Source organism: Microcaecilia unicolor, chromosome 8 (genome assembly GCF_901765095.1).
Source record: "Microcaecilia unicolor chromosome 8, aMicUni1.1, whole genome shotgun sequence".
In the NCBI taxonomy this organism is placed as follows: domain Eukaryota; kingdom Metazoa; phylum Chordata; class Amphibia; order Gymnophiona; family Siphonopidae; genus Microcaecilia; species Microcaecilia unicolor.
In genome coordinates this window covers 58,198,238-58,224,487 of record NC_044038.1, presented here as the reverse complement: position 1 = coordinate 58,224,487, position 26,250 = coordinate 58,198,238, and the positions used below count along the sequence as shown (strand labels likewise).

The 26,250-nt window shown below is 47.3% G+C and overlaps 1 protein-coding gene across 3 annotated transcripts in view; it reads right to left on the bottom strand.

The window, feature by feature from the left end:
* ABCA3 (ATP binding cassette subfamily A member 3) overlaps positions 1–26,250 on the bottom strand; it is a 338,890-nt gene that overhangs the window by 15,091 nt on the left and 297,549 nt on the right. For all 3 annotated transcript variants that reach the window (XM_030211949.1, XM_030211951.1, XM_030211950.1), the window contains exon 27: positions 13,494–13,681. In XM_030211949.1, coding sequence (XP_030067809.1) covers positions 13,494–13,681 — 188 coding nt within the window. The remainder of the gene's footprint in view (positions 1–13,493; positions 13,682–26,250) is intronic.

The window sequence follows — 26,250 nt, the reverse complement described above, 5'->3', positions numbered from 1 at the left end:
CCGCCTTTGAATAACTACTGGACTTTTGTGAACTTTTGCACTAACAGGATTTTCTGGTTGGACTTTGCATTCACACTTGCACCTTTGCTTTGTACCAAAACCTCAGCTTTCATATAATGAGCCTAGACTAGGACCTAAACCTGTGCAGTTTGGACTTTTACTAGTAGTATGTATTTGTTAACCAGCATCCAGATAACAAGTTGTAGTAGTCAGCAATTCAGGTTTGTAGGGAAGGCAGTGGGCTCTGCCAATGCAGTCTCGTGATCTATGCATAGAGGCTGTATTGTGTGAACGTGCTGGAACACTACAATAAGTTACATTTTCTTGCAAAGTAACAATTTCTATGAAAGCTATGAAACTGACGTATCTTTTCTCTGTGAGAACTACAGAATTACTAATGTATTGCGCATGTGCATGTGTGACGTATGGTGTGTTTTATGCGCATGATCGCTAATTTGTATAAGACCGAATGTCAGATGACGCTCAGGAGGCAGTATCCTGAGACTGAACTCAGTACTGTTCATTGCTAGCAATAAAGGTGTCCTGCTTTCGGAATCATTTGCCTCTTGTCTCCTGATTCACTTAGCCAGCACACCAAACACTATAAAATATGTGGCTGCCAATCCCATTTGTGTGTTATTTTCGTATACTAGCACAAGGTAGGAATTTTCAGTTTTGTTCTACATTGTACTTCTCAACTGTTCTACTGTGTCTGTGCAGTACCAATAAACAGAATAAAGAGCTCTATCACATAACCAGCTGCATACAGCTCTTACAAAGCAATGCCATGTCATCTGCTTTCATTCCCATGTGTGTGGCTGTATCCTTGTCTGATTCTCCATACTTACATACTAGATGTCAGCAGATGAAAACTAAATGACCCACCCACTCTATCATGTTTGCCCTGCTTTTGTAGTACTATAGCTGAGAGATTTTTCCCTCACTGATCAGTTGTACAAGTTTCACCACCTGCAGGATATCACATCTTCTCTTCACTAGGAAATTCAGCCAAATCAGCTTGAGGCCCACACTAGAAGGTACCTCCCCTTCAGTTATATCTCAGCATTTACCAAAAGCCCTGCTGCTTCATGCTGGCTGACCTTACCATCTCTTCCAGGGAAGCTTGACACAATTGTATCACTGCTCTAAGCAAGCTGGCCCTCTTCCCTTTTTCACTGCTATTATTTGATGTGATTGAGCACTAATGCTTCCATAACTGGTCCAACACTCAGGTCTTCTCTTCCCCACTTTTTTTTTTTTTAATTTACTGCTCCCACCACTGCCCTCTGCATCTATCCCAAACATGCTCACATTTCTCTTGGTTTAAATCCCCACACCTTCAGGAAGCCGCTGTCCTCTCAGTAAAGCAGTATTTCCTCATACGTTTGAGATTCCTGATACACCACCTTTCTGTGGCGTTTACATAGTACAATTGCATGGGGAGAGCAGGAGGATGTGTGTTGCCCCGGGGGGGGGGGGGGGGGGGAGGGGGGGGGGGAGATTATACCTCAGAAGGTGCTGTGCAACAGAGTGGAGACAGAGCTCAAGGTATGTAAACCAGTTTACATTTATTATATTAAATTTAACGTGGACAAATTGATTTATGCAGGTACCTTCTTGTCTCTAGCGGGCTCACAATCTAAGTTTTTGAACCTGGAGCAGTGGAGAGTTGAGACTTGCCCAGAGTCACAAGGAACTGCAGTGGGAATCAAATACTGTTTCCCTGGGGGCCCATGATCAAAGGGTTGCAGTAGAGGGAGCCTCTACCACAAACATAGCCAGAAAAATTGCTGTGACATTCTAAAAATAATGAGCATGCAAATTCATGCCACGTTAAAATCACAGCAAATCTGCTGCTCAGAAAGTATCAACTTTTCTGTCAGTGCCCGAGTTAATCACCGCTCAAGCACTAACAGGAAGTTGAGAAATAAAATGCCGAAGGAGGAAGTGACGTCACTGATTGAGATGGCAGCCTGAGGGCATTGCTCCAAGCAATCCCACAGCTAAAATAAGCAACCACACGACAATCTGAAGCAAACCACCCTAGAATCAGGGTATTATTAATTTTAACCGGCTGCAATTCCTGGACGAATGTAAAAACCCGACTGCTAGACCTTACTGGGTTTGCCTACACGGGAAGAAAAGCAGCTAACCGCATGGCAGAGGCAGGCCCCATCCCATCCACAATGGGTTCTCTAGAATTACAACCACCTCAGGTAGAACTTCTTACCTTACATGATCCATCTCATGCGTCCGATCAGGATCCGTTGCCTGAAATTCACACCTGGCTAAGAGAGATTAAAATCAAACCTTAAAGCAGCCCACGATGAGTTAGAGGCTGGTGAAATTACAGAACTGGGTCACAGAGTAGAGGATGCAGAACAGTGGCTAGATGAACACGAGGAAGCTCTGGGCATGGTTGAAAAGAAAGTTCAGGAAGCTCAGGCAGGCTCCAAATTGATTCTTGATAAATTGGAAGACCTCGAGAACCGGAGCCGCTACTATTATCTACACTTTCGTGGAATCCCGGAGACTCCGACCTATAACAACTGTGAGAAGGTGGTGAAGAATATTGTCAGTATGCTGCTTAGTGAACCTCAGCAGCCGCTGCCCCTGCAGCAGATTAGTTTGAAATGAGTCCACAAAACCATGGGGGCCCCTCCTTAGGCCATATTTGCCTGTTTTAGTGATTACAAGCTTAAGGAACGGGTTCTACACAAGGCCTGCTCTCAGGAACGTGTCGCCTGGAATTCTTATCAAATAGAAAACTACCAGGATCTCGTGGAGGCCACTTTACAGTGCAGGATGGAGCTCCGACCCCTAACACATTATTTGTGCTCCCAGGATATCTGATATAGATGGAAACATCCCTATGCTCTGCTGTTTTATCATGAGGGCAAGATGCAGCATGTGCGGTCTCTATAGGAGGGGAGAGTTTTCCAGACTTGGCAGAGACTACCGCGGGCCTGCATCACCTAAGGAATCCTCAGGCCCCAAGGGGACACCCAATGGCAACGAATCCCTCACATCAAATGTCTTGGGCACCAGCGCTTGGATACTGCACTTAAGGACAAGAGGATACCATGACTGGGAAAGTGGAAGGGGACATTAGCTCTTTGAGATGGCTGAGGTCGCTGTTGGTGGTCACTGATATTTATGGTGATCAGTATCAGAGACGCAGATATGGCTGTTACCCAGTTGGGTCCCTAAATACCAATGAGTAATGTAACCTTTTCTTTCCGCAGAGTCTACTACTTCTATATTATCTAGGATTTGAAATAACTGAATACGCATGGTTGCTCTGGTGCTTACTAGAATTGTATAATGGGGTTGCAGGTTGACATTTGTTTTCTTTTCTCCCTCCAAGGATGCATCATCTGGTTAAGCTGGATGAGCAAAGTTCTATATTGGAATTGGGGTGGGGGGAGGGAGAGTGGGGGATACTGGGGAGGGGGTGTTTCAGATGCACAGCGGGGCCTTGGGTTGGAATTGTGCTAGGAAATATAAGTAAATGACAGTTAATTTTATGCTTCAGATTTATTGTGTCACCCTTAATGTGTGGGGACCAAACTCTCCACAGAAATGTCAACTCATATTTAAAGAGTTGATATACCTGCGGGCAGATGTAGCCTTGGTTCAAGACATACATCTGCTCCCATGCCATGAATATACCTGTTTCAAACAAATATTCACAGATTTACTTTTCTTGTAATAGGTTGCATAACAAGACCTGTAGTGTGATGGTGGCTCTCATATCCTCCCGTAACTGGGAGGTAAAAAAGGTTATTCGGGATCGGGGGGGGGGGGGGGGTCGATATATTTTGCTGGTCTTAAGGATAGGGGATTCTTTATACACGTTGGTGAATGTCTATGCTCCACATGAGTCTCCTGGGGGGTTTTGGGAGGAGTTGAACAAATTTCTGCTTACTCATCTAGAAGGTGATCCATTGATGGGAGGGGATTTTAATCTGACCCTTGATCCCAACAAGGACAACTTGGCAGGGGGGGGGGGCACGTTATGCTCAGGACACACGGGCACTTTTTCAGAGTTTTTTTAGGTCGTTGGGATTTAATAGAAATCTGGAGACACCTTCATCCCTCTCAGAGAGAGAGAAAAAATGCCACGGTAATAAGCAGATTGTGTTCCTACACTCTGGATGAACACAGAGGTCTCTGCATACTGTCAGTGCTTCTGGGATTGTAATCCGTTGGGTTGGTCGTGAGCCCTTGGGCCCTGGCCGAGGCCAGCAGGGCGCCGACCCAGGCCAAGGGGAGACCGACCCACCACCGCACACCCCAGCTACACAATACCCCCTAAGCTACCCCTCCCCACAGTCCCTCAGGAAGAAGGGAAATAGGCATACAGGCGGGCCTCGCGGCCGAACCGGAACCCACGCAGACAGAGCCACTTGTGCGAGCCTCACGGCTGAACTGGAACCCAATCACACACAGGGAGGGGTGAAAGAACCCAGAGGGCCCCAAGAGGCCAGACACGCGCTGAACACCAGCAATAGGGCAGAGGGGGAAACAAAGGACCAGAGCGGGCCACGCCCACGCAGGGGACTAGCGCAGGACAGGGAAACTAACACAGCAACCCCCCCCACCCGGGTAGGAGCCCCAGGCAGAAGCCAGAGGAACCAAACACAAAAGGAAGGCAGAAAGCCTTTGCCTCAACCCCACTGTAGACAGAGGCACCCAGAACACAAAGGGTTAAGCTTGTAGAGCTAGCAGAGAGAGAGTGCCATAAATCAACAAACAATCAGAGAGAATGCTTCCCCTCCTGCAGGCGGGGACACTGGGAAGAGAAATCTTTAAAACAAACAAACAAAGGAGAACCTCTCACTCAGCCCAGAGCCCAGAGGCTGAGCAATGCCCAGCCCCCACTAAACAAACGAGCAGCTGACCCTGATTACAGAGCTACACGCACACACACACACACACAGCAGCAGCTAACCTAGAGGGAAGGAAAAGAATACTCTAAATCAACACAGATCCCTGTCAGAACCTAGAGCACGTTCTGAGAGAAACCTATCAGGCTTTCCTGTTACCACCAAATAAGTAACGCAAAAGCAGAGAAACTCTTCAGCTGCAGGCTAAAGTACTATCCCCTGACGTCAGCACAACCCCTGGCAGCCAATCAGGAGAGACGTCCCCCCTCCCCCTCAGCCAAACCGGCAGAATCATAACAGGGATCAGCCAGACCAGGCACCCCATTGGGATGCTCCAAACTAAATCAAGAGAACTGCTGCATACAGGTACAACACTGCCAAGAAATTGCTGAACCATGAGTTACAGAGGAGCTTTTATACTTCCTTCTGACCCTGGATGGACTAGAGTACACTGCATTTTGTGATATGGCCTAGGCAGAGTGGGCAAAGAAAAATCTTTCATATAATGTGGGAAGTATAACCATCAGGCCCAAGTAAGAAGGAGAAGGGCCTATGAGGCCTTTAAACTTGCTCCATCTTGCAAAGTACAAGAGGTAATGGTGTTGGATTCACTGGGAAACAGTGATTAAAACATGATCAAGTTTGAGCTACTATCTGGAGTGAAGCCACAAAGGAAACCTACTGTAGCAGCATTTAATTTTCGAAAGGGCGACTATGACAAAGTGAGGAAAATGGTTAAAAAGAAGATAAAAGGGCCGGCCACAAAAATTAGGCCTTTAAATCAAGCATGGACATTGTTTAAAAATACCATCTTGAAAACCAAGACCAGATGAATTCCACGCATTTACAAAGGTGGAAAGAAGAGAAAACGACAGCCAGCATGGTTAAAAGGTGAAGTGAAAGAGGCTATTAGAGCCAAAAGAAAAATCTTCAAAGCATGGAAAAAGAACCTAAATGAAGAAAATAAAAAGCAACGTTAGATGAAAAGAATTGATAAAGAAGGCTAAAAAAAAATATGAAGAGAAACTTACCGCAGAGGCAAAAACTCATAGTAACAACTTTTTTTAGTACATCAGAAGCAGAAAGATTACGAGGGAATGCACGGAACCGTTAGATCATGAAGTAGCAAAAGGGGCACTCAGGGAGGACAAGGCCATAATGGAGAGACTGAATGAATTCTTTGTTTTGGTCTTAATGGAAGACAATGTAAGAGATCTACCTGTACCAGAAATGGTTTTCAAGGGTGATGATGTGAAAGAACTGAAAGAAATCTTGGTGAATCTGGAAGACGTACTGAGCTAATTCAACAAATTAAAGAATAGTAAATCACAATGTAACACCGATTTTTAAAAAGGGTTCCGGGGTGATCCGGGAAATTGTACACCAGTAAGCCTGATGTCAGTGCCGGGTAAAATAGTGGAAACTATTATAAAGAATAAAATTACGGAAAACATAGATAAACATCATTTAATGGGACAGAGTCAACATGTTTTCAGCCAAAGGAAGTCTTGCCTCACCAATCTGCTTCTTTTCTTTGAAGGCATGAATAAACAAGTGGATAAAGGTGAGCCAGTTGATGTAGTGTATCTAGATTTTCAGAAAGCTTTTGACAAAGTTCCTCATGAGAGACTCCTGAGAAAATTAAAAAGTCATGTGATAGAAGGCAATGCTCTGTTGTAGATTATGAATTGGTTATTGGATAGAAAACAGAGGGTAGGGTTAAATAGCCATTTTTCTCAATGGAGGAGGGTGAATAGTGGAGCACCGCAGGGATCTGTATTGGGACCGGTGCTATTTAACATATTTATTAATGATCTGAAAATGGGAGCAACGAATGAGGTGATTCAATGTGCAGATGACAAAAACTATTCAAGGTTGTTAAAACACAAGCGGACTGTGAAAAATTGCAGGAAAACCTTAGGAAACTGGAAGACTGGGCATCCAAATGGCAGATGTAATTTAACATGGACAAATGCAAAGTGGCGCACATTTGGAAGAACTATCCAAATCATACTTACCTGATGCCAGGGAACATCTTGGGGGTCAACACCCAAGAAAAAGATCTAGGTGTCGTTGAAGATAATACGCTGAAATCTTCTGCCCAGTGTGTGGCAGTGGCCAAAAAAGCCCACAGGATGCTAGGAATTATTAGCAAAGGGATGGTAAATAAGACTGAGAATACTATAATGGCTCTGTATCGCTCCATGGTGCAACCTTACCCGAGTATTGCATTCAGTTCTGGTCGCCTTATATTAAAAAAGATATAGCGGAATCTGAAAAGGTTCAAAGAAGAGCGACCAAAATGTTAAAGGGGGTGGAACTCCTCTGATATGAGGAAAGGCTTAAAAGGTTAGTGCTCTTCAGCTTAGAAAAGAGATGGCTGAGGGGAGATGTAACTGAGGTCTACAAAATTCGGAGTGGTGTAGAATGAGTAGAAGTGAACTGATTTTTTTACTCTTTCAGAAAGTACAAATGCAAGGGGACACTCAATGAAGCTACATGGAAATACTTTTAAAACAAATAGGACAAAATACTTTTTCACTCAAAGAATAGTTAAACTCTGGAACTCTGCTGGAAGATATAGTAACAGTAGTTAGCATATCTGGGTTTAAAAAAGGTTTGGACAAGTTCCTGAAGGAAGAGTCCATAGTCTGAAATTGAGACAGACATAGGGAAGCCACTGCTTGCCCTGAGATTGGTAGCATGGAATGTTGCTACTATCTGGGTTTCTGCCAGATACTTGTGACCTGGATAGGTCACTGTTGGAAACAGGATACTGGACTAGAAGGGCCATTGGTCTGACCCAATATGACTATTCTTATGTACTACGGGTTTTCACTGTCCAAAGGGATTTTACGATTCAGCATATACATTTCTATATTTCAATAGAGACAGTGCCAGTACAGCCTCCTGAAGAAAGCCTGGGATACTGTTACTCCCATTCAGGTGAAGCTCAGTAGGATATGACTATTCTTTCCCCTAAAGACATGGAAAAAAGTTGTGCAGCTTTGGAACAGCCACAGCAGCCATAGGTAGAACACTGGATGACCCTCAAAATTTTGTATTTTATTAGAACTGTATAACAGCACAATACATCTGTGGCCTCCAAATCAAGAACTCTATCATCAAAGAGTCAAGGAATCGGCTATCTCTTATTTAACACTTTAGTTTCTTCTTGATCCATCCCCAGTGCCTTTCTTGCTCTCTGATTCCAGATGTTCAAATTACCTGAATTTTGAACCTCTGCAAATATGCTCATTATAATCTCCAAGATTACCCATCTCTGATATGAGTTTACTCCCTGTCAGTTCAGGACTGTTAAAGGACAGAGCTCCCCAAACTGTAGGTTGGGACCCCAAAAGGGGTCACAAAACATTATGTTTGGGGTTGCAAATTTGGTGGGCTTTCCATAGGTGCAGCATTATTCTGCACCTTGGGGGGGGGGGGGGGGGGGGGGAAACACAATTTATTGGGCCGTAATCATGGGGGTCACAGCCAAAACAGATTGAAAAATACTGCTCTAGTACTGTATCAATTAAGATGCTGTCCAACAACAGAAAACCTACATACAACAAAATGACATATACCTCCACATACTTCCAGAGTTCTGATATGCTTTCTCAGCTTCCTCTGGCACTGAAAATCAGTCTCTTCTACTAGTGAATATAAAAGACCAGACTTCCCGAAGATACTTCTCATACCTAAATAATCTGGACAACTCCATTCAATCTTTTGCAGTGATTTTATCAATAAGATAACACTGAAAATGAATTTGTGAGCTTTCTAATGCAGCAATTGGCTACTTTTGCTTAGTATGAAAGATCTCTTCTTTTTTTCACTCTTCTGGGATCATGCTACTAGTATCAAATGTCAAAGACTGCTCAGCAGCCTCTTTTCTCTATGTGGCAGGAATCTGTGTATTCCTCTACCTCACTGGCAGGTTCATTGCAGAAACTGCTCAAAATCATGATAGATTTTGTTCCTCAACTAAGATTTCACATAGACTGGACTTCTTCCTCAGGATTTCTCATGCTTTTAACAAAGCCAATGCTTTCATCTCCTCGTCCTTCAGATTGTTTCGACACTATCTGTGGCTCAAGCCCTGCTACATTTACCAGAACATATCACAGCAGCAAGTCACCTGGTTGCATCAGCCACACTCTATAAGCACCTCCATAATGACAGACACAGTTCCAAAGCTCTTGAAATCTTCATATACAACCTCTCTCATAGAGTTTGCACCCCTCTAAACATGCAACATTTGACCATTACAATTAATTCAAAGTAAGATTCTTCCATTAGCCCCCTGTATCTTCTATATCTGGTGTACCTGAGACAACACAATAAGGCTTCTCTTGCCTCCTTCACACCCAAGATATCAGAAACAGCACCAATAGGTTACCTCAGCAAAAGGATATTGCACATCAGCCATTTTGAAGCTCAAGGCAGTACACTACACTCTTGCTGTGTTCAACTCCTGGACAGCCGGTATCATTGTCCATACCAACAAACAGGGAATCCAATTGATACAAATGGTCACCCTATTCCCAGGTTACCCAAAAGCTCTTCACAGATGTGTTCCCATTTCATGAGAACCTTTAAGGCTTACAGAGGACAGCCCATATGCCTTAACTAGTCACTAGTCAAGGAGCTCCAATGAAATTCCTTCTTCTATCCCATCAATGCTCTGGATGAAGGTGGCCCACAGCAAAGGACAATCCATATACTCTCCTGGTGCCCCTTGGCAACCATGTTCCCATACCTAAAACCTAAAGCTGGAAGGACCAATCTGACTATTTCGTCATATAACAAGGGAAGTCTTTGCTCACCTCCTCCTTTGAGTAGCTCATCTTTTTGATAAGGCTATAGTTGAAGACATCACAAGACATTCTACCACAAGATACACAAAGATTTGTTTACATCCATACACCCTGTGTTATGAAGTTTAATAATCCCAACCTTGAAATTGCTGTTTTTCACAGCTCTCACCTCAACAAAATGGACCAGCGAGCACTGATCTTCAATCTAGTGTATCTCTTGTCATATATGCTCAGTGACAACCATGTAATCCTGGAATACCCACATGAAATGCTGGCCTAAGATTCATTTAATCACTTACCTTCATCCATCTATCGCTTTCACCAGTGGATTTACTCTGCCTTATGGCGCTTTCTCCCCTGTCTACTCTGATCCTTTATGGATCTCAAACCTACAATATACAGCCACATGTCAATGCAAGCTGAAAGACTACTCTGGACTGAAAAGGAGTCCTAACTTTTTCACTCCAAGAAACCTGGTACGTTAGGAAATCTCTATTTCACAAATTGCCTGGCTATAGCAAGTCATACTCCAGCATGGCTTTCAGAATACATTTTTTTCTGGATGGCTACAAAGGGCCTACACATCAGAGCCATCCATATTGTTAACTGACTGACTTTCTCAAAAAAGAATGGGCATTTCCCTGCCACACCAATACAATTTCACACTGGCTCAGGTGAAACCAATCCCAAACAGGCATTTTGTTTCCCTTCTGCCCCCTGCTTGGGATGTCACATCTTGCCACTGACAGCAGAGCCCTTAGATAACAGCCCTTCCCCACCCTCTTTCAGTTTCTGCCAGGACCTTGGCACTCCCTTCTGTCATGCACAAACACAGGGTCCAACCGCCAGACATTTACCTGGAACTAGCTCACAGCTTGCTTGTTCCTTTTGCTGCTGGCTGAGCTGGGACAGGTGGTGGAGAAAGAGAGGGCCAGTTCAAGCTGCAACAGTGCAAAAATGGTGTGTGTTGAGTCATGTGACAGCTGCTGCAGCTTATAAGGAACTATGCTACTGGGCCATTCTTGACATGCTAGGCAAACTGGCCTGGTCTTCCCGAGTTCATTGTTTTACTTGTTTTCTGAATACCATTCTGTCATTTAGCACTTGTTCACATCACCTGAAAGCAGGTGCAATGTTACACATGGCCTGCAGCACTCCAATCATTTTCCTCTTTTACACAGAGATCTCCATTGTTCTCGTGCAGTTTCATCTTTTCACAGCTCACTGTACAGGCTGTAAAGGTTACACATATAGTTCTCTAAAATAACACCCCTTCACAGTCCTCTGCTTGTGAGTCACCAGTATGTAACTGTCTGACCCATCCAGCTTGTCCATGGAAAAAGAAAAAGTTGCTTATCTGTAAGGGTGGGGGTGGTTTCTCCATGGCAGCAGGATGTTGGACACATAAACCCACTCACTGTCCCCCCTAGGATGAACCTGCCTACACTGGAGGTTGTACTTAAGCAGAAACGGGTGGGTACTATTTCATTATTTGGGCCCCCAGTTTGTTGAATCAATTACTTACTGACATTCATAATGAAAAGTCCTTAAAGCATAGGCGGTCGGTGGCCCAACTGTTTGGGGAGGCTAAAGGGGGTGGGGCCAGGGGTGGAGCTTAAATCCATAATTGTCTGATAACACACAGAAAAAATAAATAAAAAGTCACAATGAATACCTTTTATTAAATTTAGATATTAGTTATGTATCATATGTCAAAGAATAAAGTGGTTGCTCAAAGCATATACTAACCACAATCGCTCAACTGCAAAACACTATGCACAACTTTGTGCAAAAACACACTCAGAACCTTACTGTACCATAAATATTACACTGGGCAGAACCTATACCACCCATACGGAAAATGCAGACCGTCAACAATATGAAACAAGGGATCATATCACAATTCTCATGTAGAGCCACAAAACACCCTAATTCATGTTTAATGTGGGATAAAATGCCAGAAATAAGTACATAAATATAAACTTTTAATGTTGAGCACCTGATTCTCAAAGTGAACATATTCCAAACACTATAATGAAAATAAAATGAACTTTTCTACCTTTGTTGTCTGGTGACTGTTTTTCTGATCATGCTGGCCAAGTATCCAATTCTGCTGCTATCTGTCCTCTTAACTCCGTTTCCAGGGCTTCCTTTCCATTTATTTCTTTACTTTCCGCCTTTCTTCTTCATTTCTTGCCTTACATCCGTAAGTAAAAGCTGGGTCCTCTGTAGACTTGACTGTCCAGTGGATCCAGCTTCTGCCTATTTTCTCCATCGATGTGCAGGTTTTCTCCCTTTTCCCTCATCTCCGTCCTCTCTCTTCCCTCCCCTCCATCCATGCCCAGCATTTTTTCTCTCTCTCTTCCCCTCCATCCATGTGCATCTCCTTCCTGTCTTCCCTTCCCTCCATGCATGTCCAGCAACCCTCCTCTCTCCCCTGTCCTCCATCCATCCATGTCCACCAACCCTGTTCTCCCCTCTAGCCACCCATGTCCAGCAACCCTCCTCTCTCTCCCCTGCCCCCCCTCCATCCACCCATGTCCAGCAACCCTCCTCTCCCCTCTAGCCACCCACCCATGTCCAGCAACCTTCCTCTCTCCCCTGCCATCCCCTCTATCGACCCATTCCAGCAACCCTCCTCTCCCCTGCCCTCCATGCACATCCAGCAATTCCCTTCTGTCCCCCTCCATCCATCCATACCTAGCCCGATTCTCCTCTCCCCTGCCTCCATCCATCTAGGCCAGCGGCGCCCTGGGTCTCCCCTTGCTTACTATCTGCCCCGTGCCATCTTTAATTTACCTCCGCTCCGTCCCCAGCGTCGACTCGGCCGCATCATTTCAAAGCCCGCCCTGCTGCCCGTCTCTCTATTCTCCCCTCGCTCCCTTCGCGACGTGATTCGTTCTGCAGACAGAGTCCCGCCCTCGAGGAAATGATGTCAGAAGGCGGGACTCTGTCTGTAGAACGAATCACGTCGCGAAGGGAGAATAGAGAGACGGGCAGCAGGGCGGGCTTTGAAATGATGCGGCCGAGTCGACGCTGGGGACGGAGCGGAGGTAAATTAAAGATGGCACGGGGCAGATAGTAATTAATGGAAAGGGAGGGAAGGGGACACTCACGGCGCCACTCGCCAGCCCAAACCCCCCCCCCCCCCGGATACCTAAACCTCTTAGCCTCCCCAAGCCTCTTATACCGGGCGCCTATGCCTTAAAGACATCTAAGAAAGCATTAAAAACGTATTATACCCTAGTATTTCCCTCCAATAACTTGCTTTTATCTAACTTTGCTGGCTCCTCTCGCAGTAGACCATGGCATGACTTGTGTTTATGGTTTCTTGTTCCCACCTTATTGTGCCTTAACCATAATTTTAGTTCTTATACATTATTAATTTAGCTTTGTAACCTAGGCCTCCTTATGTCTCTCTTACTCTGTTCTCCTTTCATTTACTTTTATTATAAACCGACTAGATAAAATCAATTTTACAGATGGCATATCAAATAAAGATGAACTACAAACTACTATGAACTATGGAAGATGGCTAGCACAGCCTCAGAAAAGTTTTCTAGGGTTTTCTGAGCTCTAGGAGAGCCAATCCTTCCATGGCGCTGTTGTACAAAATCACCAGTGTGTGGCTGACTTATCCTGCTGTGCAAGAACCCCTGTTTTAGGTATGCAACTTCTTGTCCTACTACCCTTTAAAATGGGAAGTAGTAGCTGTGCACTGGAAAGCTGGTTTTGATAAGAAGGGGAAGTGCTTGACAGGTAGGCAGTTTCCCTATGGTCTCACCTGTAGGTCCTGACTAGCTTGTCAGCATAGGATTCCAGGAGCAAACCCCGCAACATATTCTCCACGCAGCTTCCCAAGTACCTCTCAGGAATGCCTCGCAGTCGTGCATACATGCTCAGGGTCTCACGGCCAGTCATGTGATCTAGCAAAGCGTCAAACTGAGGACAGTACCCAATCCGCTGCTGAACCTGGCATTTTCAGAAAGAGACAATGTGAGGAAAGGAATGATACACCCATGTACACACCAGGAAGGTAAGAAAGAATATCACACCCAGCATACAAAAAAGGAGGGTTTGAGGAGACAAACACATGCAAAGGAAGGGGGGGGGGGGGTGGAAGGAGAGGGCAAACAGACACACACATAGGAAGAGATAGGAAGGGAAGACATATGAAATACACAAGCATAAATACAAAGAAAGTGCAAAAAAACAAGAAACATAATTTATTACAGATGTTCCATTGTACTAATGCAGTTAAACATGAAATGTGTGTGTAATGGGAATGAATATGTACACACTAAGCACAACATTTTACTTTTGATTTTCTTGTGCTAATCCCCTGATGTAGTAAGGGTTTTAGCAAAGAAAAATGTGATAAAGGGTAGCATGGTTGGCAAACAAATTGCATGTAACCTGCTGAATTGGTAATTGCTCCCAGTGGAAAAATCCATGCTGATCCTATGCGGGAGCAGCAGGAATATCTGTGGGGAAGTGCAGCATTTCACCTCAGAGGGCTGCTGGTCCAAATAGGCCGAGTTACTACCCCCACTCAGAGATTATCTGATCCAGACACTCCTGGCCTAGGCAACCAGCATTGTGAGGGCCTGGACCAAAGACATTCCAATGCAGCAGGACATCCTTCTCCCAGACCGATTAAACTTACCTGGTCCAGGGAGGTGTCCAACAGTCTCTCCCTCTCACCACTGCCATCTTGTAAAATGGCAGCTCTAGACCCCCTAGCAGTATGTAGGGATGCACCACTAGAGATTAATCTGCCAAATAAGGAGAAATGAGATCTTACCTGCTAATTTTCTTTATTTGAGTCCCTCAAGACCAATCCAGATGCGTGGGTTTATGCTCTCCTGCCAGCAGATGGAAACCGAGAACCACTGGCTTGATAATACCATCAAACATAGGGTTCTTGTGCAGTCCACAACCAGCTGACATTTCAGTAACAGAACAATGAAATCGATTCCTCCACCCCCCTCACCAGATCCAGGGCAAAGTAACAACTTATAACCAAACCATAAACCGACTCTCTACGAATAGAACTAATTCTGAAATCCTCTTTCTTTTTTAAATAACACTGCAAGGCCTGCTGCATATCCCACTGAAGAGGGATTACTGGTTAACATGGAAAGGGGTCACAACCTTAAGCAAAAAGAAAGAAACCAGATGAACCTTACATTTTAACTTTGACATAACTAGGAAGGTTCTGGACATGAAAAGGCCTGTAATTCCAAGATCCTTCTGATCAAACAGATCTCCACTAAGAACATTATCTTAAGTGTGATATCTTTCGGAGAGGTCACGTGATGCAGTGAGCGGAGGCGGACGTGAGTTACATCGCCAGCTCCGAGGGAAGCCTCTAACTCGATACCAGAAGCGCCCCCAGGCCAGAATCAGAGGAAAAAACGAACTTATTGTCAATGTAAGAGTATATGGACAATTCCTGGTGAATAAGGAAATGTTGGCGGCCACAAAAGTTAACGAAATGGAAAGAGGACCGACTCAGTGGAGCAGAAAACAAAATGGCGCCGGCTTCGCCGCCTGCATCCCCACCCCACACACCAGCAGAATCGCTGGTAACAGAGCTCACAGAGGTGGTTGTACGCACCTTAGACTTGCGCTTCAGTCAACTATCGAAGCAGCTTACAGGTCTGACAGCCCTTACCTCTGAGTTAACTAGGCATGCGGGCAAGCTGGAGACACAGGTATCGGAGGTCGAAGACATCCAGCACGAGCACATAGCAAGTTTAGAAAAATTGGAACACTTGACTATGGAGTGCCAACAAAAATTGGATGATCTAGAGAATCGCTCCAGAAGGGAGAACTTAAGATTCGTCAGATTCCCAGAAATGCTTTCTGGAGTACTGATAAAAACCTCTCTGGAGACCTGGCTGCAAGCGTGATTCCCAGAAGCAGGTGAAGGAAGTGGAATACATCTAGAAAGAGCGCATAAGATAGGGCAAAAGCAGCCCCGGGGCACGAGGCCCAGGATAATTATAGCCAAATTCCACCGCTACTCATAGAAAGCAGCAGTGCTACGCCATTACAAAAAACAATAAAGAGGAAGCAAAGTATGAAGGAAGTGACATAAATTTTTTCAAGACTACTCTGCTCCTCTGATGGCACGGAGACGAGCATTTACACCAGCATGCATACGACTGGTGGAAAAACAACAAAGATTCATACTACAATACCTGGCTACACTGAGGATCCAGACAAGCAATGGATGGAAGTCGTTTACAATATCAGAGACAGCGATGGAGTGGATAAACTCAGCCTTGGGGTGAAAGGCTGCAAGACGAACATCATGGACAGGCAACGACTACTGCGGAGCCAAGGAAGAGAAGATAAAGAAGATTGGGACCAGCCTGGACAAAATATTAAAAAGTAAGGTGCACAGCATACACAAGGAATTGACTGTTGGAAAACAAAACAAAACAAAAAAAACAAAGGCAAGAGAAAATACTGAAGGGGGGAATGAGGTAATTACCCAGAATACATATGTCACATCGGGTTGGAGGCGAGCCCTCAGGTGCATAATCAAAGACCTGTTTGCCAGTTATGGGTGGCAAATTGGAGAAGGTAAAAGGGGAAGGAGAGGGGGGAAGGGATAGATGGGAACGGGGGGGGGGGGGGGGGGGATAGTGAAGGAGAATAGATGAAGGGAGGGGAGGGCGAGAGGGGGGAACGGGCCTGGGGGGGGGGAAGGTTCTTCACCAGGTAGGAAAGCGAATGCTACATACCTGTAGAAGGTATTCTCCGAGGACAGCAGGCTGATTGTTCTCACTGATGGGTGACGTCCACGGCAGCCCCCTCCAATCAGAAACTTCACTAGCAAAGGCCTTTGCTAGTCCTCGCGCGACGATGCGCATGCGCGGCCGTCTTCCTGCCCGAACCGGCTCGTGTTCGTCAGTCCCGTATGTAGCAAGACAAAGACAAGGGAAGACACAACTCCAAAGGGGAGGCGGGCGGGTTTGTGAGAACAATCAGCCTGCTGTCCTCGGAGAATACCTTCTACAGGTATGTAGCATTCGCTTTCTCCGAGGACAAGCAGGCTGCTTGTTCTCACTGATGGGGTATCCCTAGCCCCCAGGCTCACTCAAAACAAACATGGTCAATTGGGCCTCGCAACGGCGAGGACATAACTGAGATTGACCTAACAACTTATCCAACTAACTGAGAGTGTAGCCTGGAACAGAATAAAAAATGGGCCTAGGGGGGTGGAGTTGGATTCTAAACCCCGAACAGATTCTGAAGCACTGACTGCCCGAACCGACTGTCGCGTCGGGTATCCTGCAGCAGGCAGTAATGAGATGTGAATGTGTGGACAGATGACCACGTCGCAGCTTTGCAAATTTCTTCAATGGAGGCTGACTTCAAGTGGGCTACCGACGCAGCCATGGCTCTAACATTATGAGCCGTGACATGACCCTCAAGAGCCAGCCCCGCCTGGGCGTAAGTGAAGGAAATGCAATCTGCTAGCCAATTGGATATGGTGCGTTTCCCTACAGCCACTCCCCTCCTATTGGGGTCAAAAGAAACAAACAATTGGGCGGACTGTCTGTTGGGCTGTGTCCGCTCCAGATAGAAGGCCAATGCTCTTTTGCAGTCCAATGTGTGCAGCTGACGTTCAGCAGGGCAGGAATGAGGAAGGGGAAAGAATGTTGGCAAGACAACTGACTGGTTCAGATGGAACTCCGACACTACCTTTGGCAAGAACTTAGGGTGAGTGTGGAGGACTACTCTGTTGTGATGAAATTTGGTGTAACGGGCCTGGGATACCAGGGCTTGCAGCTCACTGACTCTACGAGATGAAGTAACTGCCACCAAGAAAATGACCTTCCAGGTCAAGTACTTCAGATGGCAGGAGTTCAGTGGCTCAAAAGGAGGTTTCATCAGCTGGGTGAGAACGACATTGAGATCCCATGACACTGTAGGAGGTTTGATGGGGAGTTTTGACAAAAGCAAACCTCTCATGAAGCGAAAAACTAAAGACTGTCCTGAGATCGGCTTACCTTCCACACGATAATGGTATGCACTGATTGCGCTAAGGTGAACCCTTACAGAGTTGGTCTTGAGACCAGACTCAGACAAGTGCAGAAGGTATTCAAGCAGGGTCTGTGTAGGACAGGAGCGAGGATCTAAGGCCTTGCTGTCACACCAGACGGCAAACCTCCTCCATAAAAAGAAGTAACTCCTCTTAGTGGAATTTTTTCTGGAAGCAAGCAAGACAGGGCGACACCCTCCGACAGACCCAAGGAGGCAAAGTCTACGCTCTCAACATCCAGGCCGTGAGAGCCAGAGACTGGAGGTTGGGATGCAGAAGCGCCCCCTCGTTCTGGGTGATGAGGGTCGGAAAACACTCCAATCTCCACGGTTCTTCGGAGGACAACTCCAGAAGGAGAGGGAACCAGATCTGACGCGGCCAAAAAGGAGCAATCAGAATCATGGTGCCTCGGTCTTGCTTGAGTTTCAACAAAGTCTTCCCCACCAGAGGTATGGGAGGATAAGCATACAGCAGGCCATCCCCCCAATCCAGGAGGAAGGCATCCGATGCCAGCCTGCCGTGGGCCTGAAGTCTGGAACAGAACTGAGGGACCTTGTGGTTGGCTCGAGATGCAAAGAGATCTACCAAGGGGGTGTCCCACACCTGGAAGATCTGGCGCACTACTCTGGAGTTGAGCGACCACTCGTGAGGTTGCATAATCCTGCTCAACCTGTCGGCCAGACTGTTGTTTACGCCTGCCAGATATGTGGCTTGGAGCAACATGCCGTAACGGCGAGCCCACAGCCACATGCTGACAGCTTCCTGACACAGGGGGCGAGATCCGGTGCCCCCCTGCTTTTTGATGTAATACATGGCAACCTGGTTGTCTGTCTGAATTTGGATAATTTGGTGGGACAGCCTATCTCTGAAAGCCTTCAGAGCGTTCCAGACCGCTCATAACTCCAGGAGATTGATCTGCAGATCGCGTTCCTGGAGGGACCAGCTTCCTTGGGTGTGAAGTCCATCGACATGAGCTCCCCACCCCAGGAGAGACGCATCCGTAGTCAGCACCTTTTGTGGCTGAGGAATTTGGAAGGGGCGTCCCAGAGTCAAATTGGTCCAAATCGTCCACCAATACAGGGATTTGAGAAAACTCGTGGACAGGTGGATCACGTCCTCTAGATCCCCAGCAGCCTGGAACCACTGGGAGGCTAGGGTCCATTGAGCAGATCGCATGTGAAGGCGTGCCATGGGAGTCACATGGACTGTGGAGGCCATGTGGCCAAGCAATCTCAACATCTGCCGAGCTGTGATCTGCTGGGACGCTCGCACCCGCGAGACGAGGGACAGCAGATTGTTGGCACTTGTCTCCGGAAGATAGGCACGAGCAGTCCGAGAATCCAGCAGAGCTCCTATGAATTCGAGTCTCTGCACTGGGAGAAGATGGGATTTTGGGTAATTTATCACAAACCCCAGTAGCTCCAGGAGTGTTCTTCACCAGCCAATCGTCGAGATAAGGGAACACATGCACTCCCAGCCTGCGAAGCGCTGCTGCTACTACAGCCAGGCACTTCGTGAACACCCTGGGCGCGGAGGCGAGCCCAAAGGATAGCACACAGTACTGGAAGTGACGTGTGCCCAGTTGAAATCGCAGATACTGCCTGTGAGCTGGCAATATCGGGATGTGTGTGTAGGCGTCCTTCAAGTCCAGAGAGCATAGCCAATCGTTTTCCTGAATCATGGGAAGAAGGGTGCCCAGGGAAAGCATCCTGAACTTTCCTTGACCAGATATTTATTCAGGGCCCTTAGGTCTAGGATGGGACGCATCTCCCCTGTTTTCTTTTCCACAAGGAAGTACCTGGAATAGAATCCCAGCCCTTCTTGCCCGGATGGCACGGGCTCGACCGCATTGGCGCTGAGAAGGGCGGAGAGTTCCTCTGCAAGTACCTGCTTGTGCTGGAAGCTGTAGGACTGAGCTCCCAGTGGGCAATTTGGAGGCTTTGAGGCCAAATTGAGGGTGTATCCCTGCCGGACTATTTGGAGAACCCAACGGTCGGAGGTTATAAGAGGCCACCTTTGGTGAAAAACTTTCAACCTCCCCCCGACCGGCAGATCGCCCGGCACGGACACGTTGATGTCGGCTATGCTCTGCTGGAGCCAGTCAAAAGCTCGTCCCCTGCTTTTGCTGGGGAGCCGTGGGGCCTTGCTGAGGCGCACGCTGCTGACGAGAGCGAGCGCGCTGGGGCTTAGCCTGGGCCGCAGGCTGTCGGGAAGGAGGATTGTACCTACGCTTACCAGAAGAGTAGGGAACAGCCTTCCTTCCCCCATAAAAACGTCTACCTGAGGAGGTAGATGCTGAAGGCTTACGGCGGGAGAACTTGTCAAAAGCGGTATCCCGCTGGCGGAGCTGTTCTACCACCTGTTCGACTTTCTCTCCAAAAGTGTTGTCCGCACGGCAAGGGGAGTCCGCAATCCGCTGCTGGATCCTATTCTCCAGGTCGGAGGCACGCAGCCATGAGAGTCTGCGCATCACCACACCTTGAGCAGCGGCCCTGGATGCAACATCGAAGGTATCATATACCCCTCTGGCCAGGAATTTTCTGCATGCCTTCAGCTGCCTGACCACCTCCTGAAACGGCTTGGCTTGCTCAGGAGGGAGCTGGTCCACCAAGCCCGCCAACTGCCGCACATTGTTCCGCATATGGATGCTCGTGTAGAGCTGGTATGACTGGATCTTGGCCACGAGCATAGAAGAATGGTAGGCCTTCCTCCCAAAGGAGTCTAAGGTTCTAGAGTCTTTGCCCGGGGGCGCCGAAGCATGCTCCCTAGAACTCTTAGCCTTCTTTAGGGCCAGATCCACCACACCAGAGTCGTGAGGCAACTGCGTGCGCATCAGCTCTGGGTCCCCATGGATCCGGTACTGGGACTCGATCTTCTTGGGAATGTGGGGATTACTTAGAGGCTTGGTCCAGTTCGCCAGCAATGTCTTTTTTAGGACATGATGCATGGGTACTGTGGACGCTTCCTTAGGTGGAGAAGGATAGTTCAAGAGCTCAAACATTTCAGCCCTGGGCTCATCCTCCACAACCACCGGGAAGGGGATGGCCGTAGACATCTCCCGGACAAAGGCCGCAAAAGACAGACTCTCGGGAGGAGAAAGCTGCCTTTCAGGGGAGGGAGTGGGATCCGAAGGAAGGCCATCAGACTCCTCGTCAGAGAAATATCTGATGTCCTCCTCCTCCTCCCACGAGGCCTCACCATCGGTATCAGACACAAGTTCACGAACCTGTGTCTGAAGCCGTGCCTGACTCGACTCCGTGGAAACACGGCCACGGTGGGAGCATCGAGAGGTAGACTCCCTCGCCAACACCGGCGAAGCTCCCTCCACCAACGTCGTCGGGGAGTCTTCCTGGGAGGCGGCCGCAGCCGGTACCGCAAGCGGTACCGATGTCGGAGACCTCGCCCCGGAGAAGGGGCCAGCCGGCGCCTCACTCGACGGTACCGGTAGCGCAGGCACCGCCGGTACCAGAGGGGAAGGGCGCAACAGCTCTCCCAGGATCTCTGGGAGAACGGCCCGGAGACTCTCGTGCAGAGCGGCTGTGGAGAAAGACATGGAAGCCGATGCAGGCGTCGAGGTCAGAGTCTGTTCCGGGCTGTCCAAGGTGGAGCGCATCGACACCTCCTGAACAGAGGGTGAGCGATCCTCCCGGTGCCGATGCCTACTGGGTGCCGACTCCCTTGGCGACCCAGTGCTCTCGGTACCGACGCGGGAAGGAGACCGGTGTCGATGCTTCTTTGATTTTTTCAAGCGAAGCATGTCACCGGAGCTTCCCTTTACCGACGAGGAGGACGTAGAATCCAATCGTCGCTTCCTCGGGGCCGAGGCCGAAGAAGGTCGATCTCGGGGGGGGGGGGGGGGGGGGCTGTACCGCAGGAGCCCTCAGGGCAGGAGGAGACCCACCCGAAGGCTCACCGCCACCAGCAGGGGAATGGACAGCCCTCACCTGCACTCCTGATGAAACACCACCGTCCGACGACATCAGCAGCAGCGGAGGTCCCGGTACCACCGACGTCGATGCAGCTGTCCGATGCCTCAGCACCGACGATGCAAGAGGTCGGCGCTTCGATGCAGCCGATGCCGTCACCGATGGTCTGGATGCTGTCGATGCCGATGTACTCGGTGCGCCCTGTGCTGACGTCGACGAAGAGCCCGAGAACAACACGTTCCACTGGGCTAATCTCGCTACCTGAGTCCACTTTTTCAAAAGAGCGCAAAGACTACAGGCCTGCGGACGGTGCCCAGCCCCGAGGCACTGAAGACATGATGTGTGCCTATCGGTGAGCGAGATTACCCGGGCGCACTGGGTGCACTTCTTGAAGCCGCTGGAAGACTTCGATGACATGGGCGGAAAAATCACGCCGGCGAAATCAAAATTCGCTATGATGACGGAAGGCACCAAAAAATATGGAGAAAAAAACCCATACGAGGCCAAAGAAAGCCGGTCCCGAAGCGAAAGAAAACTTACGCTGGGAAAAAGCTGGAAGTACGGGAAGGGAAGAATAAAACCAAAACGGTTCTCCTCTAAAACTATATTTTATTTTTTCGAAACACGAAGACGCGCGAGGTCAACTAGAGGGGCACGAAACGGCGTGAAAACATGACCGTCCCGAGCGCGGACAAAAGAAGACTGACGAACACGAGCCGGTTTGGGCGGGAAGATGGCCGCGCATGTGCGGTGCGCATCGGCGCGCGAGGACTAGCAAAGGCCTTTGCTAGTGAAGTTTCCGATTGGAGGGGGCTGCCGTGGACGTCACCCATCAGTGAGAACAAGCAGCCTGCTTGTCCTCGGAGAAAAGCAAGTATATAGAGGGTAACACGTATGTGAATAGCAAACAATGGACATTTCAGTGGAAGGGTGATGAGTCATGGCTCGGAGACCCAGAGCCCTGGACAATGCCAGAACAGCTGCTCTTATGTTACCCCGCAGGGAACAATAGCTAAGACTCCCACAATATGCTTGGCGTCTTGGAACGTGTCGGGGATAACCTCCCCGGTGAAACGGACCAAGATACTAACATTTCTAAAACAACACACAGTAACAATAGCATGTCTGCAGGAGACCAAATTAACAGACACAGAATACCAGAAACTGAAGCAGCAATGGGTGGGAGCCTGTTACTTCTCTTTGGTGGCGGACAGCAAGGGAGTAGCAGCAATCCTAATGGAAGGGCCTCCCTTGTGTGTCACGCACAGTGGAGAGGGACAATGCAGGGAGGTATATACTGATTCATTTGAACTATTTGGGTCAAGAATATTATCTCTGTGGTGTTTATGGACCTAACATACGGGACCCGAATTTCTTTCCCTCCTTAGTAAAGCTGGGGCTAAACTACAACTCAGCTCCCTGGATAATCATGGGAGATTTCAACCAAGTACTAGACCCTGGACTGGACAGGTCATTATCTATGGCATGGGGAGCAGTGGGTAAAGGTAAAGGATTAGATTATCTATGCAAAATGTTAGATCTCATGGACCCCTGGTGCCTGCTGCACCCCACACAAAGGGATTAGACCCATTTATCTAAGGTACACTGGACTTGGTCTCGTATCGACTATATACTCTTAGCAACATCCCTGTTCCCCGCAGTACATACGGCAGTAGTGGGACCAATGGCAATATCTGATCATACACTGATTTGGGTGCACATGGCAATGGGACCCGCCATAGAACAGTATAGATGTTGGAGATTCCCAGCATATTTGGCGGGGGACCCCGACTTCCAAAGTTTTCTAGAAAAAAAATGGGGGAACTATATGGAAACAAATAATAGACACCAGGACCCACCCGGGCTATTTTGGGAGACATCAAAAGCAGTGATGAGGGGTGAAATAATCAGTTATGTAGCAGCTAGGAATAAAAAGTTAGCACAGGGTATCATCCAACTGGAATGATGCTACAGGCAATCCAAACGAAAACACCAACAGAACCCCTCCGCAGCCCATTATGACCAAATGATGGCCAATTTAGCAGGCTTAAACGCCTTGATTCATGAGCGGACAAAAAAAATACCTTTTTCACAGGCGCTTCCAATATTTCAAATTTGGCAATAGGAATGGGAAGTTACTGGCAAAAATGGTAAAGACGTGGACAGACAAAACATTTGTTTTGTACCCACCCACTCCAGGGTTTGCCACTCATTTATAGACAAACCAGTCCTCATTAACTTTACCCAATCATACACAGGCAGTCTTGCAGGCTATTACTCCAACATAGTACACCTGTTCATACCCATTTCAACCAATCAGGATGACTTTTATTCTCTGCAATAATTGTGATGCTTTAGTTTCAAGGCCAATCATCTGGAGACTTAAAGCTTGTCCTATCTGTCTTCAGCTATCTACTTTAAAACAAGAGCTCTGTAAAGTAATGCAAGAATTAGAAGCAATTAAAGCAACTTATAGGACTGTGCAGAATCATAACTTCTCACCACTGCCTCAAAGAATAAAACCACATAAGAACAGATGGTTCACAGCAGGCTCGGGCAGACTTCATCATGTGACACAGAAGCATCCGCCCGCACAAGTGTTGCCACTACAAAATTCTTTTGCTCCACTACAGCACTCTGATATTCCTGAAAATAAAACTGAAGCAGAAAAAGAAGAAAAAGCAAGGAAGGGGGAACAAAAATATGAGAAGGTACCCAAAGGAAAAACACCCTCACAAATCACTAAAACCAAAACACATACTAGGAAATGTACATGGAAAGCGATGACCACAAATGCTCGCAGTCTAAGCAATAAAATTCCTGACCTTCAAGCCCTGATTTTGGAGTCTGACTTGGACATAGTTGCAGTCACAGAGACATAGCTCAATGGTTCCCATGAATGGGATGTAAACATACCAGGCTATAATCTTTTTAGGAAGGATAGAGAGGGAAGTACAGGTGGAGGAGTAGCTCTGTATGTGAGAAATGATATCCCAGCGACTGAAATGACAGGGAACTGGGGAAAGGAAGAAGCGATATGGATCACCTTAAAAAGAGAGGATAGAACCTTGGTCCACGTGGGTGTTGTCTATAGACCCCCGACACAATTGGAAGAACTAGATAAAGATCTGATCGCTGATATTCAAAAGTTGGGGAAGAAAAGAGAGGTGCTGTTGTTGGGAGATTTTAATCTGCCGGATGTAGATTGGAAGGTTCCGTCTGCGAAATCGGAAAGAAGTAGAGAGATTGTGGATGCTTTCCAAAGTGCTCTGCTCAGACAAATGGTGAACGAACCCACGAGGGAGGCAGCCACATTGGATCTGGTGCTCACGAATGGGGATAGTGTGTCAAATGTCCGAGTAGCTGCGCACCTTGGAAACAGTGACCATCAAACGGTTTGTTTTGATGTAACGGCTCATGTGGACGGCGGCCACTCTAAACTCAAAGTCCTCGATTTCAAGCGAGCTGACTTTAACAAAATGGGAGAATACCTGAGGAAGGAGCTGATGGGCTGGGAGGACATACGAGAAGTGGAAGGACAGTGGTCCAGGCTAAAAGAAGTAATAAACAGGGCCACAGACCTTTATGTAAGGAGAGTAAATAAAAGCAGGAGAAAAAGGAAACCGATATGGTTCTCAAAGCAAGTGGCTGAGAAAATAAAGATTAAAAAGTTAGCGTTCCAGAAATATAGAAAATCTCAAGAGGAGGAACACGGGGAGGAATACCGGATGAAACTGAAAGAAGCCAAGAGAGAGGTACGTCTGGCGAAGGCGCAAGCGGAAGAACAAATGGCTCGAAATGTAAGGAGGGGAGACAAAAACTTCTTCAGGTATATTAGTGAAAGGAGAAAGACTATAAAGGGAATTGTGAGACTAAAAGATACAACGAAACGCTATGTGGAAAATGATGAAGAAAAAGCCAATTTGCTAAATAGATACTTTTGTTCTGTTTTCACTGAAGAAAACAATGGGGAAGGACCGAGAGAGACTGGCAAAAGTACACCTGAAAATGAGGTGGATAGAGCGCCGTTCAAGGAAGAGAGTGTGTATCAACAACTTGGAAAGCTAAACGTGGACAAAGCCATGGGGCCGGACGGGATCCACCCCAGAATACAGAGGGAGCTCAGAGAGGTTCTGGCGGATCCTCTTAAAGACTTGTTTAATAAATCCTTGGAGACGGGAGAGGTTCCGAGGGATTGGAGAACGGCGGAGGTGGTCCCTCTTCACAAAAGTGGGGATAGGGAAGAAGCTGGAAACTACAGGCCGGTAAGCCTCACTTCGGTTATTGGAAAAGTAATGGAAGCCATGCTGAAGGAAAGGATAGTGAATTTCCTGGAAGCCAATAAGTTGCAAGATCCGAGACAACATGGTTTCACCAAAGGGAAATCGTGCCAAACGAATCTCATTGAATTCTTTGACTGGGTGACCGGAGAATTAAATCAAGGACGTGCTATGGACGTCATCTACTTAGATTTCAGCAAGGCTTTCGACACGGTTCCCCACAGGAGGCTCTTAAATAAACTAGACGGCCTGAAAATAGGACCCGAAGTGGTGAAC